Source organism: Fistularia commersonii, chromosome 17, assembly GCF_037954325.1.
Source record: "Fistularia commersonii isolate RoL2024-O1a breed Wild chromosome 17, RoL_Fcom_v1.0, whole genome shotgun sequence".
Taxonomy (NCBI): Eukaryota; Metazoa; Chordata; class Actinopteri; order Syngnathiformes; family Fistulariidae; genus Fistularia; species Fistularia commersonii.
Genome location: NC_141300.1, coordinates 9,282,200 through 9,303,968, shown reverse-complemented (window position 1 = coordinate 9,303,968; position 21,769 = coordinate 9,282,200). Strand labels below are relative to the sequence as shown.

Sequence of the window (21,769 nt, the reverse complement as noted above, 5' to 3'; positions counted from 1 at the left end):
AAATCAAAATAAAATTATTTGGTCCTTTGGCCAAATATCTATTAGTGTTGTACCCTGGTGAACTCTGTAAATGACACAAAGACAAAGAAACATTGTCAGACCTGGTTCTAAACCCATCACTACTGCTCGGCTGAACAATCTTCACATTTTGACTGCGCTACGAATTTCTCATAGCTAATCGATGACCAGCGGGATTTAAATAGGGCCCTTAGCACCAGCAGGAATATGACAGCAGTTTCTTGTTGGTTGGTCAGACAATTTTATACAATACTGCCCAGCTTTTCCTGTTATTTGATGATAAAAAAAATCCACTTCAACTGCACACACACAACTGTATCAAACACAACATGCCTACCTCTCTGCAGTCTGTAATCCATTATCCCCCACACTCATATTTTTATCCTCACACCTACTCATGTGAGGACACGTACACTAAGCTAACACACAACATTGCCATTAGGTCTTTATCTGTTCTAGCCACTACTGTTCGTCCCACTACACACACAGGGCTGAGGTTGATTCTTTATCATTGCACATGTCCACTCACTTTGTGGTCTTTGTGATGACAGAACTCTCAGTTGTGCACACTGACTGACTGCTGTCAACACCTCTCATAGAGTTACTTACAAACTGCATGCTTGTGTTTGTGCTTCTATGAGTGTTTAACTGAGTGTCAGGGCAGACATGGTAGGAGGGGATAAAAATGTGATGGGTGATAATGGGTATGAGAGACAGCATGAAATATGGGGTGGAGGGGGGCTCATTAGAATGGAAACTATAAATAACTAAAGGTGACAGTAATATAGACCCGGCCCTGACAGACCGAAATACACAAACACACACTCTCAGTGAAATGGATACAGCAGTCGCTCTGTCATTTGGCTCTTCTCACTTACAATCACACCTTGAGGTCAAGCAGTAGCATACTGAACACACATAACTCACTCTATACACACGCACACACACACACGCACGCACGCACACACAGCTCTGTGCCTTTGGCATTCAGTTGCAATAAGGATGAGGCAATCAATCAGGAGACAAGATGGAAAAGGTCTCTGTGCAACCAATGCCACACAGGTGGAGAATAATGGGTTGAATGCTCTGTTGGAGGTGCTTTCTTGGTTTTGATTATATTTGGGATATCATGTTTACATGAACACAGAGAAATCCAGTTTTTCATATAAATGCCTGCATTTAAACAGTCACAATGCTTCTCAAGATATTTCTATTGCAAACAAACCCTATGTCAAAATACAGCATAAGGGTTTATTTAAGTATCTCTAATTTAGGTTGTGGTATTTATACTTGCAAACACAAAAACAGGACACCTTGGAAACCAGATTATCCTGATCATAACTGGAATATTAAAGTCACAGTGCATCTTTACAAAGTGTAAAAAGGACATGTTTGTCAAGGATAGGCTGTGTAACTGCAAACATCAATAACCTAGGAACAAAACTGAGAACTGTCCAAAGAACAGCAATGTACTTCCATCATCGTGCTGAACATCCCCAAGTTAGCGAAAAAGCAAAGGCAGCCAATGCTCTAAGGTTGCATTCATCTTCATTTTAGCAGGGAATTCGTAACAGCTCTGGGTGATTGATTGAGGTAATATGGTTATTGTTCCACATACTGTTTTGTTCTCATTGTTTGTGTTGTTAATGCCACTCATGCTCTCCTCAGCTCAACTGGCAAGAGTAATGCATTAGTACATGGTGACTTTTCTGAGATAAGATGATTGGGAAAGAAATCAAAGGCTAGTCAGTGCAATTTTGAAAATCAGGATTTGAAAAATATGGATAGCAACAAACACAGTTTGTTATTGTGTTCAATAAGTTCATGTGAAATGGCATAAATAATACTGTATCCTTTGTTAACCAACCCCTCGAGGGGAAATTCGTTCTCAGCAATTAACCAGAAGTTAGGGGTTCAGTGTCTTGCTCAACAACTCTTTGACACACTAGGAGGAGCCGGGAATCGAAACAAGAATGTTCCATTCCAAAGATGATTGCTCTACCTCCTGAGCCACGCCACCCCTCAGGTGCATTTCTACTCCAAAAACATATTATACCTATTAGTAATGTTATTATTGAATGTATTTCCCCATAGACATTCTATGCAGATGATATTTTGACAATTAGTATGCATAGTACTACCCTTTACACCCATCAGCCATGAATTTACTGTCAATTTACATAGCTCAAATCTGTATGTTTTCCACATGGGGAGCCACAGAGACAAACTGCAAAGGTGATATAGTTCACAACAGCAATGGCTGTAGTGCAGATTCTCAGATACAACTAACATGCTTTTCACCTTGTGAATTAATGTCATATCTTGAATTTTACTTTCTTTTGTCCACTTACACTGGCTACCGAGGGGAAATGTCTGGCTCTTTGGTTGCTAAAAGCTTCAGTATGATCACCTGCTGGCCCTTAATTGTGTTTGGTGCTAAACAGTAAGGGAGTGGACCATTGACTTTTTAAAAGCTGCTTCTTTGTTCAACAGTAGAAGAGTAGAGAGTGAAGCAATTCACAAAGTACTTTACAAAAGTTGCTAAAGCACTGAAGGGGAGCATCGCAGTCAAGAGATATGTTCATTTAAGTTAATCACTCAGCTCTCACATGTACCCTTGTTAGAAATACTCGAATCACCATAGCCTTATCGCCTGCATTATCATTGTAAACATCCAGGTATTAAAAAGGTAATGAAGCATTGAATCAATGATCGATCTAAAAGTAACCACATAAAAAAATAAGATGCACTTTTATATTCTTCTTGGCAATGGCACCGTCATCTCACTCGTGACATGACAAGGTTGGTTGAGTTGACACAGAGAGATGCTCAATATGAGTGATAGAAAAGACAGCTTAACTTAAGAGTTGGAAGAAAATAAGTCCCAATATTTGTCAAATCATAAGACTAGGTATGAGACTTTGATTCCTTGGTGGCACATGGTTTCAGAAAAAAGCAACTTTCAGCGCAGAATTTCGGCACTTGCATGGTTAATCTCCTTTTCAGTGAACACGAAGTACACTTATAAGCTGTATAAAGCCTGCATAACATTTGATGCCTAATGCTACAAATGGTAGACCATACTGGAGAACCACTTGGGGTCGAGAGGCCTCAAGTGTGTGCATGTGTGTGTGTGTGTGTGTGTGTGTGTGTGTGTGTGTGTGTGTGTGTGTGTGTGTGTGTGTGTGTGTGAGTGTGTGTGTGTGTGTGTGTGCGTGTGTGTGTGTGTGATGAAATTGGCCAATAGGTTTGATTTGGGCGGTTGTTTTCTTTTAAATGTCATAAATGCATGTAAACTCTTTAGTTAGAGGCATCATAAGCCATAAAATGCCAACAACCATTTATGGCAACCCATAGATGTGTGATTAAAATATCAAACAAAAGTCTTGGCTGTCATTTGAAGATGTTCAGCAGATAGAGGGGTAAGGGGGGCGTAAGAGTGTTGAAGTCGGAAATCGTGACAAAGTGTAAGAGCTGGACTTCAGTAGAGGAAGTTCTCTCCAGTCTAATATACAGCTGCCAATTCAATCGAAGAATCAACACTAATATATATTGTAACCATGGCCTCGTCCGGTGACTTGCACAGACAGCTCTCTGTCATATCACACCTAAAACCGATGAGTAGAGGAGACATTTTTGGCATGGAAACAGACCCTGAAAGCCAGAGCGATGCATTGTGTGATTGTGATCCTCAGCTCACCTGGCTGATTCAACTCTAGGGCTTGAATTATCAAGATTATGATCCACTTTGTGATTTTACTCCGCGCTCCAGCTTTCGGTCATGTGCTGATGAAGACTTCTTGTGCTAAGGGTCAATGTCTTCGTAACAGGAATCGGGGCGGGGGCTCCATGCACATACATGTTAACCCAGCCAGACAGCAGTGCAGAATAATTACAGTCCAGTATTACATCTGGGAATACCTCATTAAAACTGTCTGCGACTATCTCTGTATTACTGTCACTTTTTATCTCTATCTGCCCCTCTCCTCTGCCAAGTCCCCTTTCATCTTTTATTCCTGTATCATCATCATTATCTCCCTCTGTATATTTTTCACCAAACGCCATACTTGCTCACCCTGTCAGTATCTACCACACTCTCCCACATTCTCTTTATCCAGTTGTCATTCCTAATTATTTCGTCTACTTTAGCTCAACCCTTCTCACCCTTCTCCATCAGCCTCTTTCCCATTTTCCACTTGCAATTAACCATGTATTAATAAAATCTGATTAGCTGCACATCAACCTTCTCCCCCGTGACTGATTTCAACAGGGGAAACATATATACTTGCAAGCTGACACTCGCCGAGGGTTCAATGCAGTGACTGCTACCTGATTAACAGCTCCGTAACAACAGCTGCACATTGAATTACATCAAAAGTCTTACATTTAAGCCAGTGACCGGGACGCCTAAGACATTTTATCATTACAATATGGTTGAAAAATGTCTAAAAGAAAAACATACTCAATGGCAAGCTAATTGTCATTATCTTTGTACGCTAGTTTTAAAAACATAGATAATTGTTTAGGTTATGAGGACAATTCCGGCAATCTGACATATATTTTTTGATATATGTTTACAGTCTTCTGGGTTAGAGCGGGCAGACTTTTTGGTGATAGATGATTCTGCACTGATATTTTAGAAATGTTTTGATTTTCTTCAGGGGAATTTTCTCAACAAAGCTTTTATGCAAATTTCTTGCTGATTCTTAGATGTTCTGATAATTACTTTTAGTCAATTTGATCACAATGTTGATCACAAAATTAAAAACTTGTAAGGACAGACTTGCTTAAAAAGTCTATATTTTTTATGTCTTTAAACAATACTAAATTAGAAAATAACAACACAATTTTTCAATTTCATTTCATTTCTAAAAATCATCTTGTGACAACCCCCTCCACTATGCATGCCTCACGGCCCCCACTTTGGGAGCCCCTGATCTAAGATACTTCAAAGATTCTACAAACAGACAAATGCTCATTCAGATAATCATATGACAAACTCGAGCTCTCAAGAAGTAACCAGCATTAATTGAATCGAATGTGTGGATGTGGAAGAAAATGTCACAGTTATTATACACTTCCAGTCCAGAAGACTATAATGGGAAATGGCTGTGCTGGAGAAGGCTGATAACATCAGGATACATAAATATATATAATACAATATGTGTTCCGTTACAGGCCATTTGCATCATGTGGCAGACTGCAGGGAGAGGCTGCACTGGAGAGAAAAAGAGGGAAGTCCTGGCGCAGGTTTAATCAGGATGTCCCAGATGCAGGACTGAAATATAATTATTCTGCTCCCCCATCTTCCCCTGTGTTAATATTAATTACTTACTGTGAGGGATTCAAAATAGCAACAAAGAAAACCCCAGGCATGACATAAAATAGTACATTTTCCCCTTCATAATTTCTAGCTTTCTACTGTCAGCTACTGCCGGAATAATCCTTCAAATCATTCCCCAAAAGCCGAACCACAACCCAATATTACAATCATTCATAAGACAGTCATTGAAATAATATTATTAAAATTTACAAATTTAATGCCGATTATATCAATGACAAAGTTATCAGGCAATCTACCTCACATAGTGATGAAATACACAATCTAATTCTGAAACTGAGGAATCACATCAGTCCAGAAAGGCCTTTCTCTAGACTGAAATGCACAGACTGACCAGAAGAAGTAAAAACCTGATATGATGCAATTCAGTGCAATTCAATACAAGAAGAAGAAATATATGAAATGTTTGTTTAGATGACACGGTCCTTTGGCACGGTCTTACCCTCATGATGGTGTTGTCTCACGGATAAAACAGGCGGCAGAGGGTAAAATTAGGGACGATAAAATTTATTACATTTCATGTAAAGGTTTCATTTTCTGCCCGAAGCTAGTACAAAAACAGGACTGCAGTCATGCATTTAGGCATAAACTCTTCTAGCTGAAAACCCAATCACAGCCGCCATCAGCTGACTTTATATCAGCTGAGCCTGGTAACTGTAACAAGACTCCATTGTCTCTTGGTGTGCGGTGCTGACTTGAAATCTGCCTAATAGGTCTAAGAGAAAAGCACAGATGAAAAAAACTAAGAAAGGAAAAAAAAAACTCAAGTGCGTGTACACACACACACACACGCACGCACGCACAGACACACACACACACACACACACACACACACACACACACACACACACACACACACACACACACACAATATATATACACCCACAAAAGATCTTTGTTTAATACCAGAAGCCCTGATTGGTTCAACGACCACACACTCAGTCAAACTAACCAAGAAAGAACAAACAGAGAGCAGCTGACAGAGAAAGTAACACAGGCTAAACATAGGGCCCAAAAAATGAATATATAAATATAATTTAGAAAATAACAGTGGAACAAAACAAGAAAGAACATCCATGTATTGAGGGACTGAAAGATGTGCTACAAGTTTGCTGAAATGCTTATATTTTCTGACAGAACACTGTATTATTACTCCGAGGAAGGTTCCAGAGAAATTGTCGGTGAGCATGGAACAGAAAATAAAATCTGGATCAAATATGGATGTTACACACTTTAGTAAACAAAACACGAGCATTACGATAATGGGAAAAAGACAAAAATAAAAAAAATTAAAAAATCAACTGTATATTTGTTAAGAATCTCTTTGGGGCCCAGGAATTTAATAAAAGAACAATCACCCACTGTGTAGTAAATAAAGATAATATTTAACTGTAGTTTTAGGTGTGAGTCAGACCAATTCAAATGTTATGAGGATCAACTGATTTTAGACCAAATGGTGCCTTTCACCCACTCCAAGCAGAGAAACATGGCTTGAAGTGATGACTCCATTTTAAACGGGGACTATGCAAGAGCAGCACCAGAATAATGAGCCCATCTTTGTGAAGCTTTGTCTTTCAACACAGGCCCTTACAACACCAACTCAACCACACTCCAGGATGTGAATTTTGAAGTATTTTGAAGCAGAGATGCAGCACAGCATAGCATCAAGCTTCTGAGTGATCTGGTCTGCAATTTCATTTGGCCCTTTTATACAGACATAACTTCCTCCTATGCCAGACCAGAACTGCTACTGTTCCACCCGCCTTATCCTCTTACGTTACCAAACATAATTGTGACATAAATAAACCCATTTTGCTTTGAAAATAATGCTCATGTTTGTTTGTTTTTTTGTCTACTGTGTGCTGCATCTTCAAAATAGCAAACCTGCTGGGTGTGTTGAAAATAGGGTGAGTTTAGGTGAATTCCTGGGGCAGCACTACCTTAGGGATCCTCATTATAGACGTCAGCTCTTTCTATTTAAAACAGGTCAGAGCCGGTCTAAAGTACAAACATGCACAAACTCAGAGATGCAGACAGGGGTCTCCACAGTCACAACACAACTTTTGCTCTTGTTGAGTCTTGCATCATGGACTTTTGGACACGTTCTCATTCACTCACTGGTGGCGGACTTGAAAATACAAACCATGAGATCAAAAATGAATGCAAGCCCATGTGGAATTGAGTTATGTGAGGATTATGGCTCATCAGCCGATCACAATATTTGATCAGCCGGCAGTTTATTTTCCCCAGAAAATAATGGTAGTATGCACCATGGCACATTTGGAGGAGACTGGTACATTAATGGTTTTGTAATCTGGGTCAATGTGAGGATTTTTTGTTGTTGTTGCTTTTGTTATGTTTTTTTGTAAATTTGTTTCATGTTCCCTTTACAAGAACATCAATCATCAGTCTGAGATAAAACTTCATTATAAAACCACACCACCTGGACATCTGTGACACTTGTACCAGCAAATACAAGGGCATGACAGGTGACCTTTGGATTTATTTATTGGTCTTTGCCTTAGATACCTATACACACCCATAAATTGATAACAGGAGCAAGATTACTTTGTTCAAAGGGTGATCCTTTTCAAAAATGCGCCTGTGGTGTCTTACAGTATATGGCACCTTCAGAAAAGCATAGACACAGTGGCATTGAGCCAAAGATTGGACGCAAAGCTGGAGGAAGCAGAGATTAAGATGCTGAGGTTCTTTGGGAGTGATGAGGGTGGAAAGTATCAGGAATGAGTCCATTCAAAGGACAGCACATGTTAGATGTTTTGGAGATAAAGTCAGAGAGGCCAGACATGTACATGTACAGTGGAGGAATAGAGAAAATATTGGTAGAAGGAAGCTGAGGTTGAAACTGCCAGGCAGGAGGCCTAGCGGAAGATTGAAGTGAAAGATTTTTGGATGGATTGAAAGAGCACACAAAATCAGTTGGTGTGAGAGGAGCGCATACAGAGGGGTTAGATGGAGGAAGTTAATTCACCGTGGGGACCCCTGTAGGGAGCAGCCCAAAGAAGAGGAGGAAGAAGAAGAACAGCAGTTCTGTGGCCACTCTATGACCTAATGTTTTGAACACTATATCAACACAAGGGGCTGAGAGTGACAGATGATTACATGTTCATGAGAGTAGTGTTTTTTGTAGGATTCACTAGACTTGCATCTCAATAACCAACATCCAAGGTGAATATATTTGGATTTTCTGCATTAATAACAGATTTCCACAGGCCATGGACAAAACCCAAGTTCAGATATGCAACCAACAAGAGAAATGGAACACAGGATATGAGAGAATGAGAACCGAAATGGAAAAGCAATCAGAATAGCTAAAGCAAGACACAACAAATGCAATGGGATGTTTCAAAAATCCTGTTTGGAGCACTTTTAGGGGGTGGTGTGGTGCAGGAGCTAGAGCAATCGTCTTTGGAACCGAACGATTCCTGGCTACTCCTAGAGTGTCGAAGTGCTCTTGAGCAAGACACTGAACCCCTAACGGCAGCCGACTGCTCATAGTTCATCCAGGATGGGCAGAAAACGAATTTCCCCACTGGGATTAATAAGGTATAAATTATCATTATTCCTTTTTTGCAAAATCATCTGGTGCTTTGTTTGTCTATTTACGCACACTGCACGCTGAGGATTTAAAGTATACCAATCAACAAAGCGATGTTGATCATAATCTTGTTGAGTTGACAATAATCTCCGAGAAGGTTTAAGGCTGCGGTTACTTTACATTGTTGACCCTACTAAAAAAACTACCGTCATGAAAACATATATCATACCGGTTTGGGGATTATTAAAGTGCATTCTATTCTATTCTATTCTATTCTATTCTATTCTATTCTATTCTATTCTATTCTATACTTTAGGTTTCTTACTTTAAGATCAGCTTATCTGTATAGACTGAAAAAATGATACCATCAAAAGAGACCTATAAAAAGGAAAGTATTGGCTGGTTGCACACTTTGATAATTTTTTTTTTTTTTGCTTGACATTTAAGATTGTATTATCAGGGTGACTATCCAAAGACTGTTGCAGCTGGATGGAACGGATTTTGAATGTTAAACAAAGACGATACAGTCAATGGCTCTTTAGACACGTTAGTCTGCACATGCACACATGAAATATACAGATATCATGAGACGCTGGCTTGCTGTTATTTCACAGCTCACTGAGGCAGCCAATCAAATCATTCGGGTAATGAGCATGCCCACAGCTATATTTAACCAATGAAGGATGACTATCTGGCTGACGGACTGCTTCTGATGACCAGTTACATGCAAGACTTGAGTTGGTGCCAACATGACTTTCCGACTCGTCCCCCCCCCCCAAGCACCACAGCCATGGCTGTTTTCTATTTTCTCCCCCTTGTCTCTAACTATCCAGGGACTGGAAGGATAATTATTATCAAAGGGAGCAGAGTCCAAGAAAGGAGTGTCCGCTGGAAGACGTCCCTGACAATCTTGTCCTTGCCTTCATTTGTCACTTCCCCTGCTCGCTTGATAAGTGAGAATATGTTACTTCACTTGCCAGGTTTGCGGGTTCAAAATGTCTTTGTGTCATTTGTTTCGCCTCCCAGGCCTAATTCACACCTATATCTTACTTGACCCTTTTCCTCCCCTCTGTTGTGTCTCTTCACCCCCCCATCACTTGCCACTCTGGTCAAAAAAAAAAAAAAAAAAATTTCTTCTGTTTCTACCTTCACAAGAGCTCTGACCTGGATCTGGCAGAACAAATTTTAATTGGGTTTTTCCATGAAGTTTTTGATTGTGAGCCATGGGATTCGAAGGAAGAGCCTTCATAAGCTGGTAGAGTAACTAGCTGTTGTCTTGTGAACACCTTCTTGTATCTTTGCTGTTAGCATTGAGTATTAGAAGAAAAAAATTAGTATACTGTATATGCTGCTGCATCATTTGTCTAATGTCTTTTATTTTCAGTTTTTCTCACCTGGTATCCTTCAGAGTCAAATCAATTCTTTCATTTACAGCAATTGATGTGTTTTGTGATTCTTTTTGATAGTCAGTACATTTTACCTTTGTCTTTTTTTTTTACTTGAAATCAAACATTTTAACACCTAAAGCTTAATTCGCCAGCAAGAAGCTTTGTTTCTATGCATCAATCTTATTCCATAAGTATTCTCCACGTTAGTTCAGGCCTTTCCGTCCCCACTGCCAGACTGTGCCTCTTTTTCTTCTCAGCACTGGACACTTGTTTTCCTTCATCAAAAGTCTGTCTCTCTCCATCCAAAAATCCCACCTCTTTCCCTCTTGTGTTCTAAACTCCCCCTTCACAAAAAAAAAAAAACCTTCCACAGCTATCTTTCCCTCTTCCCCCTTTTATTCTCCTCTTTTGAGGCTTAAACCTAATTATCTCCTGTGCTAGAGAAACCACACACACAAATACACGCACGCACACACACACACTGACACATGGTGGGAACTGCCTGTGGGAAGCAGTGCAGCCGTAAGAGATGGACAATGTTTGTTCTCCCTTCAGCCGGTCGCCCCTGATCATGTCAGAGAGGCACAACTGCACACATTCATTGTAAAGGAAAGCTGGAAATGAAACAAAGGAGGGGAAGAAAGAGAGAGTGAGCGGTATTGTATGTTATACACTGACTGACTTACTGACTGAATGAATGAATTAATCAGATTGACGTTTCTTACCATAGTAGAAACCATATTATAAACCATCAAATTTCCATAATAATACTTAAGTTGCTGTATATCTATATCTCAAACTCTTAAATATACGAAAAAGACTGCATAAGATGCTGAATACCTCTTAATTTTAATGAGAATTTGGAGAAAATGTAATTAATTTCCCATAAGTCAATGTGCCCCTGGCATTTCAGAGCTCTTCTAAGCCTCCAAAACCACAAAGGTTGAGGTTTCATATTTATAGATCACTGTGGAGAGTAAAGGATTACATCTTAGTTGTTTAGTTTAAAATTTAATCGTGAAGTTTAGATGGGAGTGAAAATGAAACATGTCAAATTGTGTGTTTTTGACTGACATTTCATCGTCTGACATGTATATTTTACTTCAAATATTAGAAGTGAATTACTTTGAATATCAAGATAAGGGGAGCAAGACTTCCTTTGCCAATTATGTTGCTTTTCTGAGTTCAGAATTTGCTAGTTTAAACTTGATACTCTACACATATATTGTTTTGAGACGATAAAATAACATCCATCTAGGCTTTGAAATCAACAGAACTGATTTTTTCAAGTTGAAAGAGTTTCAATCTGTTCTTCAAGGCAACATTGGCTTGTGAGCAGAAGTATACGTATACTGCTGAAGTTATCATAGCCATGTTGCATGTCCACAAACTGTATGGATGGAAAAGGGCAGTTAATAATTAATGATAGTATGAACGGATATCAGAAGACAGCATCTCTTAATTATGTCCCTGTGTTAGATTCTACTTGAGATGAGGAAGTTTGCTATTTTCCTCTATACATGCATTATCAGCCAAGCCTCATTCCTTAGGGTGACCATGTTGCCTGTTTTGTTATTATTATGCAAATGTTCTTAACTAGGATTTGGGCTGTTTCCAAATGGGACCTTTCCCGGCTCTTTCTTAGCTCTTTGAATGTATTGATACTGTCAGCACCATACTGCAATTTTTGAAGAAGGATTTTCAGCTTAAACTTATAGCATCAAGCATATTTAACTACCTGGAGAATATATTGAATAGCATATCTTTGGATTTTTCCTTAAGCTTTGGTTTTCCTTTTCTGGAAGTCATTATTTGATAAAATGGTCCTGATACCGTTGGCGCTTAAAGAACTACAAACTACGTTGTGAGGCACTGATGGTGCAAGAGAAAATGAGAAAAACAAGATCCTTACCAATGTATGTGGCTCAATAAGAGCAACGCAAGCTGTTCGAAACTCCATTTTAACACAAACACACACACACACACACACGCGCGCGCGCGCGCACACACACGCACGCACGCACGCACGCACGCACACACACACACACACACACACACACACACACACACACACACACACACACACCATCAAAAATGTGAAGGATGCAAGCCATAGTTCTCTTCCTCTTTGCACTTGTGTCGCTGCCAGGATCAGCAGTTTCACTCAGACATACAACATGCATCTTAAATAAAGCACATGATAATAGTTTTTGCAAAACTATGAACTAAGACATTGCATGGAGTTTGCAATAGTGGATGAGTGTCATTAAATGGCTTGGCCTGATGTACAACATTACCAACACTAACAAGTCAGTCTTTAATTGCTTAATTTAACTCGAGACGTAAGACACTTTCCCAGCTATCTTCAGTGGAAATTGGTGGGGACGAAGACAGTCTTAAAAAAAACAAACTGTGCAGACGTAGTATTTTAAACCTTTAAGCTTCGTGCTGGGGCCATGACACATTACATGATTTTATAATTGAATACAATCAGTTAACGTTGCTGGGGTAGTCCACGGTTGATGTCTTAAAAGGCTTTCCGTGAGTGATTTGCCCCTTATCTCAAGTACAGTTTCCTTCAGAGAAAAAAAGGAATGAAAGAAACAAAAACAGGCTTCACATTTGGGTGGCCCTCACCACTATCCAACCCACATTGCATCTCAAAGTTTCCAGACAGCTGATAGGCGGGAAGATCACAAATCATCTGCTATCACCAAAATTATCAATACAGTAAGCTATAACTTAATTTTGATCTGTTCCTGTCTCTTTCAACCAAAACCAATAATTAGTGATCGCTTTGCTAGTGTAAAATTGATAAAGGCTTGAGAAAAATGGCTGAATTGACCATTTTCCTTTTCACTAACTTCATTCTTTCGGTCCCGTTTCATCAGCTAATATTCCTAATGTATCTTGTATCTTTACCATTCCAAGATGCTTCTGTTGATATGTCACAATATTGTGAAACCATAGAACACACCTATTAGATAAGTCGTTGCTTGCTACTCATAGCTGCAAAGAGATTAGGTTGTAGATCCTTGGCAGCTTGCATGTGATAAACACACAGTTTTGCTAGAACTTCTCTTTTATTGTTGGACATTTACACCCTTGCCCATTCTAGTTCTACGTGCAAAGGGTTTTTTATTTTGACCCATAAATATGTTACCATCTGGGGCAGACATTATACATACTGCCAGATTGCGAAATGGCAATACTTGCTCTTGTAGAAGCCAAACTTCTCTGTGAACTAACGGGAAAGTATTAAATTATCTGCAATACTTAAAAACAAAAACAACTCTGAACAGCTGCGGTCACTGTTTCATGGAGAAAATCAGCAAGTGGCTTTGCTGCCAGCGTTCAACTCCTATACTATTCTTTCTTTTTTTTTTAAGTAATTGTTCCATCGTGTGTGTGTGTGTGTGTGTGTGTGTGTTATGTTTACCAACTCCAAGCAGCCAGTATTTCCATCTCCGTACACTCAGAGATGTGAACAAGAACGCAGAGAGGAAAAAAGGATACTTCCCAACAGTTTCAAGGACTGATTTTTAAGTTTATTTTTCACACCCAATTTTGCTATGGTGCATGATACTGGGTGGCTTGGCTCAAAGCTTAAAACCCTTTTATAATCATTTTCCAAGTCAATGGACAAATGTATTGCAGGAAACAGAGGTTGGAAAAACAGTGGGCAGTCGGTTGAGGTTTGCAAAGCTGAAGTTCTGCAACTGTAATATTCCCACTGTTCAGGTGCCCTGAAATCCCTGGGTGACCAGTCACACCTAAAGGCTAGGTGTTGAAGGCGAACACACGTGAAAGCTACATATAAAGATGACACATGGTTTAGTGGCTGTCTGACAACGGCTCTATTCGACCATCTGCTGATTACATGACAATATTAAAATACTACATTATTTTTCACACACTCACACAGTGACTACTGCTGGAGTGGTCAATTTGCCATCTGGGCTACCAGAGAACCTTTGCACATGTGTAAACTCACACAGGCTCCAGAAACAGATGGTGTCTGTACACAAACACTCACGAATGGATGAATGGGGGGGGTGGGTATTATGCACGAGATACAAATACCGTGCCTTATTAGACCTTTAATGAAAATCAGATCATGATTTCTTTGATTCTGCATTAATTACTATTTGATGGATGACGTTAGCTGTCAACTAAAGCTTGATATTAAAAATGGTTATGTAAATGAATATTATATAGAATAACTGTAAGATAGTACGTTTTTTTCCAAATCAAAGACTGACAACTGATTAGACTGCCAATGGCATAATATTAAATATCAATTTTATATATTAGAAATGACTATTATCACAGTGTGGACATATTTAATACATATGGCCCAGTGCACTAAAAAGGTAGGAAACATAATTACCCATTATGGTAATGCCAGACACTTTAAATGTGATGATAAAATACTTCTTATGGTGTTTAATGATGGTTAGCACAGTTAACAAACCACTATGGTTTGTCAACTGTGAATAGCCTACAGATATTTAAATGACAATGAAGATGAGTAGATTTTGGTTCCTACAGTGTCACTCGTCTGGTCACTCGTCTTTCTTTGGAATGAAAACAAGTGTTTTGTATTTGTAACATCAACAGGATGACGGGTTTATTTTCATCATTGATTCATTAGATAGCCCTATATTCAAACATTTTCATTCATATCTATCTATCTATGTATCTATAGATAGATAGATATGAGCAGTTGGACAGACAGATAGATAGTGAGATACACAGATGATGTGTATATTATAAGTATTGCAAGAAATTACATAAAAATGCAATGAGATCACAAAATCAAATACAGCCTTGAGACTTCTTTTTCAGGATTTATTCTCTCGTGTTGCCATCTAATTGTCGTATTATGTCTTCAGACTTAAACAATTCCCTCATCTATAAACCGTGCTCCATGCTCAGTCCTCTCTCTGTGTCACACTCACATACACTAGAGTGTACCTTTGCTTGCCCCAGAGATATTATCAGCGCTTCCTCATTAGCTTCTGTAACTCATCTCTCGCTCTAGGATTGCATCAACTTGGAAACTGATAATATGTGTTTCAAAAGAGGAAGGACAAAGCACACATGCAATAGATGTTACATTTTTGCCAAAGTGCATGACTACCACCCCAAATACATTGGACAGACCATGTATTTGATACAGTGATTATTTTTCAGCTTTTCCCACTTGCAAAGCATGTAGAGGTCTTTAATTTTTATCATAGGTACTCTTCAACTGTTACTGAGGGAAGGAGGTTGTTGGGCAAGATCTTGCGATACATGGCCCCATCCATCCTCCCTTCGATATGGTGCCATCGTCCTGTCCCCTTTGCAGAAAAGAATCCTCAAAGAATGATGTTTCCACCTCCATGCTTCAAGGTTGAGATGGTGTTCTTGGGGTTGTACTCATCCTTCTTCCTCCAAACACGGCTAGTGTAGTTTAGACCAAAAAGCTGTTTTTGTCTCATTAGACCACATGACTTTCTTCCATTCCCCCTTTGGGTCATCCAGTTGGTCATTGGCAAACTTAGACAGGCCTGGACATGTGCTGGCTTGAGCAGGGAACTTTGTGTGCGCTGCAGGATTTTAATCCATAATGGCATTGTGTGTTTTCTTTGAGGCTGTGGTCCCAGCTCTCTTCGGGTCATTGACCAGGTCCACCCGTGTAGTTCTGGGCTGATTCCTCACCATCCTCATGATCATTGATACCCCGTGAGGTGAGATCTTGCATTGAGCCCCAGACCAAGAGAGATTGACCGTCATATTGAACGTCTCTCATTTTCTTATAATTGTGCCAACAGTTGTTGCCTTCTAACCAAGGTGCTTGCCTATTGTCCTGTAGCCAATCCCAGACTTCTGCAGGCCTAATAGGTCTGTGAGAGCCGTAATTCTTACTGGTTGGTAGGTGATCAAATACTTATGTCATATGATTAAAATGCAAATTAATCACTTAAAAAAATCATTCATCATTCATCATTCTTTTTAGATTCCATCACTCACAGTTGAAGAGTACCTATGATAAAAATTACAGACCTCTACATGCTTTGCAAGTGGGAAAAGCTGAAAAATCAGCAGCTGATCAATGGTTCTCCCCCTTGTATGTATACTATGTGTTGCACTGAACGCTGATAGACTGCATAAAGTGCACGTACGTACGCACACACACACACAGACACACACCCACACAATGAACCACAAGAACACGCCCCAGATGTTCAAAGCACTGCGAAAGAAAATGCAGTAACAGCTTTCCACTCCTGCAGCTCTGCAAACCACTGAGTATCTCTGAAACAGAAAATGCTGGGGCTTCCCTAAAAGCTGCCTGTCCACTTGTGGAAAACTAGTTTCTCTCTCTTTAAACCACCCTCACAACCACTGTTAAGAAATTAAAACGTTTGTGAATTCAGAGAAATCTTTGCTTGCAAAGAGAAAGGATGACAATGAATAACTCAAGAGATACAAGCAAACACCTACTGCTAAAATGTGATAAAAGAACTTGGAATACATTTCATACACACGTAATTATAAATAAAAGAAACTGAAATGAGACAAAACGATGAGATGAAAAGCCAGTGTATCGATAATGAGCCACACCCATGTGTAAAACTTTCATTAGTTGACTTAAAGTGGCATAAACCTTTTTTTTTAATTTTTAGAACTGGACTAACTATTCCAACTTGAAATGCACTTGACTTTTTCCATTACCACACCCTACCAAGAAGAAATTTGACAGCAAAGAATATTATATCACAATGCTCTTTAGTCAACCCTGAAATGCATTCTAAAGTTTATAAGATAAGGAATCATTACAAGTAGACGAGACAGTCCACTAGGCGAAATACAATTTAATCAACCCATCTATAACAATATGAACAATTCCTGTAATCACACAACACAGACAGAGTGGTGGCCTGACAAGGATGATTGAAGAAAGTAAGTCTCTCATCAGAATGGAAACTAGAGCCCTTTCTTTCCAGACACCTCTGCAGAATGTAGTCAATATTAAGATCGTATGACACTGAAATGTCTATATAAAGGGACAATAAGCTGATATTTGTAAATTGAACACTGCACGCTCGTATGGACTGACAGCACAAGTTATTTCCACACATTTGTATCACCCTTGGACTCTTGTGTCGGGATTTACTACAGTTCAATGGAATCGATGCAATTGCACCAGGGGTCACCCTGAGTGACCAAATATACATTCAATGAACCCATTGGGAGTTGCAGCCCGACAGCGGGATGGACTCTTTCCTGCTGGAATGACCATCAGCAGCAGAGAGGAAGGCTCATCTGGATGCACTGAATCATGGCCTTATGTGATATGTCACTACGACCACAACCAAAGCCTATTATCGGCTAAAACACACTGAACTGTCTGTAAAATGACGGGGCGGCAGAGATTGAAGGAAAGCCATATGTCACAAGTGGATTACAGATAAAATCGCTGGGGAGATGGTGGTGGTGGTAGACTGTTAATGAAACAGCATGTGTGCAACCAACCGTAAAAGATAAATATAGGAAACCTTTTGCATATTGTGGGATTCTTGTAGTGACATAGTGAACATCAAAATGCAATTACTACCCAACAAGCAAGATTTAAAATGAATGTAGATAAAGAATAACCCTTATGCTTACTCAACACGAAGCAAAAAAATATGTTGAGTTTTTTGAGATTAAAACTGTGCTGGTATTCATAGACTGTATAAAATGAATGGGCGTAGCCAAACAACCCATTGGTTTGTGGGTTGTTTTGAAGCCTCCGGTTCAACATTTTGGAGGCAACATGTCAACCAGAAGTTAGCTACGCTGTGTGAGAATTAAAAAGAACCATACTATTCATAAACCACTGATTATGTTCGCAAACCGCTGGGTCACCTTCTGTAGGCCACAACAAATATTGCATTTCAATGGTATCAAGATTCCACGAGCCAATATTTTTGATGAATTTGATAAAGAAACAACATGCCTCATCTTCTTGAGACCAATGTTGTTTCAAATGGCATAATTAGATTTATATTCCTTCTTTAACAAACTCTTTGCACAATCATTACATACAAATGTGATGTTATACAAAGAAATATGTCATCTTAATTTCATGATTTTATTCACTTGGAAGTCTTGATGTTAATTGAAAATAAAATTGTATCAACTCTCACCGACAGCTTGTACGGTACAGCAGGATGGAGCCACAAATGTCAAATCAAAATTTCAAGAAAGTTTCATGTTTTAGTGATATCGCAGCTGCCTACACCTACATTATGAACCACTCTAGCAGTGTTATGGGTGGAAAATGCCCTCATGTGTGACTCATGGATACCATTGCAGAGTCACAGATGAGGATATCAGAGTCTATCTCAAACCGTCTAATCCTTCCCACCAGCCTCCACGTCCAACAGCTACGTAATATTGCAGAGTCAGCCTTTTCAAAACCTCTTATTTGTTCTTGGGTGACAGAGCAAATGCGATCCTTACTTTTACTTATTGTTACCTCTAGTTGATTAAAAGGGCTAATTTGAAAGCAATGAAAGTGTCGGGAAAAAAGGATTTTATTGCATTGATAAATCGATGAATAAACAGCAGAGGGCCTTTTATTCGGATATAAAAACGCATCCACATGGGTCCTACACCTATAAATCAAACTTCCATTTATGGAGAAAAGGATGAAGACACTCCCTTAATAAATCCTTTGCCTATAGAAATGTCCGTGCCATCAATTATCACATTGCAAGGATAGCAATGGAAGAGAAGAGGCGCGTCTTAGAAGGTATGAAAACGTTAACGTGATTTATTCAGCAATTTCCAGTTCTGGAAGGATAAACAGACCAAAAAATAAATAAAAAAAATTAAAAAATTACAAATGAATGGAAAGAGGCATGACACATGGGGGGAAATCAAAATAAAAAAGCAGTTTTTCAATCCATACAAAGAAATTGGCCATTATGATAGCAGCTCTATCGAAAACCCAGAATTAACAGATTAATAATTAGAGGTCTGACTGAATTTAGAACGCACACGATACAGCATCGTGAGAGTTTATCTGCCAATATTCTTACTTCCTTTTAGCATATCCATCCTCAATTGCTCTATTGGAGTACTTGCCTAATCTGAAGAGTTTGCGTGCTGCTCTGAGTGCTGCCATTCCAAATACCAGTATATCCTGACTCCTGAGCATCTGCTTTTTACGCATCTTTAACCGCCAGCTACTTATACGCTAACCAGTTAGTCTAGTAGTCCAGGGCAAAGGAAGTGTCAGGTAAGGGGAACTTACAATGTCATGACATCAGAGGGGAACTCGGGGCTCAACTGGATAAGCAGAGGAAATGGTGTGCTCGTGTTTATTCTACATATGTGCAGTTTGTACATCTGGCCCCAGATATTTGACATGAGTAGAGTAAATAATGGTTGGTCTGTTATCTGTCAAGTGTTTTCAGATAGGAAGGTAGTTGAGCATTTGAAATAACATTTATAATAATAACAATGAAAAAATAAATAGTGATGCTTTTATTTAGCATTCACGGCCACCTTGGGCGGTACATGTGTGACATGGACAAAGAATTGTGAGAGAAGAGAGACGGACACTTGCACTATAGGCTTATTAGACCGTGTTTATTGGAGACTTACTTCATCTGTTTGACGATGGTGCTTTTCCCTGACTCTCCAGCCCCTAGGGGAGAAGAGAAGAAGAAGACAATGTAAACAGGGCGGATGAATGTGTTTGTGTGTGTGTCTGTGTGAGTGTGTGTGACACAGTGAGAGAGAGGGAGAGAGAGAGAGAGTAAGATGGAGCTAGAATGAGAGAATAGTGGGGGGCAGGAGAAAGAGAGAGAACGAGAACAGAAACCTGGGTGGAGATGGAAATATGGGAGGAAATGGCTGCACCAATTCATCTTCTGTCATCCTTTCAACCTTCACTGTGTAACTCATCCAGGCAAAGGCATCACTAACAGCTTGATGGATCAGTGCTTCACACCCAAAGAACCAGCAGTTCTTTCTTCACTTCCTATGCAGCCATGTTTTTTTTTTTCCTTTCCTACACCATCTGCAGTTATTGCTTCAATGAACACATTTTTTCAGGGGAGGGAGGGGGTGGTGGGTCACAATAACAATTATTTTTGCAGACGAACTATCACCTGTTTATTTTTCCTAAATCGCTGTGAGGCTACTAGAGTCACACTGATGGAGCCAGTATAATTGAAGGGCGTGTATGTCTGTGTGTGTCTGTATGTGTGTGTGTGTGTATATGTGTGATTAAAAAACACATCTAATGCAAACACCCCCCTTTGGGTTTTTTTTTTAATGATCATCTTTTTTTTGATGGACTATAATGATAGGAAGTGATGAGGTGGCCATCATCCACACCCCCCACCCACTCCCACCCACCCAGCGCCACACCTTCCGTTCCCCCGGGGCTACCGGGGGGCTACCGGGGCGCGTCTTACCGAGCAGCAGCAGTTTGACATCCTTGGCGGCGGTGAGTCCGTCCTCCTTCAGGTTCTTCTCGATGGCTTTGCTCCGGTCCAGAGCCGCCCTCTCCTCTGCGCTCAGAGTACATCCCATGGTTAGAGAACACAGCTTGATAGCGTTACCGGCACCGGCACCCACGGAAAAAAGAAGGGGGGTTGGATTCGTTGGGACTTGTGTTGGATCCCCGTTTTTTCTTCCTCGGGTTTATTTCCTCTTTTTTTTCGCGGCGCTTTTCCTCTTTCGGCGCTGCTCCCTCTCGTCGCTTTCGCTGTCACGAACCGGGGGAGGGGGGGGATGTAAAAAAGAAACCCGGCACCGTTAGAACATTTAAATCACGGATCCGCCCGCTTCGATCCACGGACACGAAAAATTAAAAATGTAAAAAAAAAAAAAAAAACTGAGGCGTCCACACCGTCCACGCCGTGTGGTCTCCGCGCCGCAACAAGCGTGGGTTTCTGCCGCCGGTCCGTCCGTCCGTCCGGAAAAAAAATCTCGGTAACGGATCTTTTCTTGTACTTGTTTTTTTTTCCCCCTGCGGTTCGTTATTGGGCTTCGGTGAGCAAAACTCGCATCGCTCGGTTTCAGAAAGGCGTTCTCGCAGTGGACCTTCCTCCGCTGGGCTCCTCCGGGGGGCGGCCGACGGGAGGTGGAGGGTTTGGGGCGGAGGAGGGTCGGAGGAGGAGGGGGACTCGCTCTGTAACGGTACTGCCTCCCGGTATCTCCGGTAGGGATCGGCGCTGCCGTTAGTTCATTCGTTCGAATGCAGGCTGCTGACGTCATAGCAGTAAAAAAAAGGAAACGGGGAGGCGGCGAAGGGCGGAGGAGGAAGAGGAGGAGGAGGAGGAGGAGGAGGAGGAGGAGGAGGAAGATGAGGGGGAAGGAGGAGGAGGGAGGTGCGGCGCACCGGCTCTCCCACTGGCGCGGCCTGGTGGCGCGTCGGCGTAGGCGCGCCCGTACAAACTAGAGAAGTGGAGT

The 21,769-nt window shown here is 40.4% G+C and overlaps 1 protein-coding gene across 3 annotated transcripts in view; it reads right to left on the bottom strand.

The window, feature by feature from the left end:
- Positions 1-21,544, bottom strand: part of LOC147224981 (guanine nucleotide-binding protein G(o) subunit alpha) — an 86,807-nt gene extending 65,263 nt beyond the window's left edge. For 2 of the 3 annotated variants that reach the window (XM_086163278.1, XM_086163276.1), the window contains exons 1-2: positions 20,770-21,517; positions 19,952-19,994 (exon numbers count right to left, since the gene is read on the bottom strand). In XM_086163278.1, coding sequence (XP_086019404.1) covers positions 19,952-19,994; positions 20,770-20,887 — 161 coding nt within the window. In that variant the 5' untranslated portion in view covers positions 20,888-21,517. Of the gene's footprint in view, positions 1-19,951; positions 19,995-20,769 lie in introns of all 3 variants that reach the window. The other variant, XM_086163275.1, reaches the window with a different exon arrangement.
- Between the last annotated feature and the right edge of the window lie 225 nt (positions 21,545-21,769).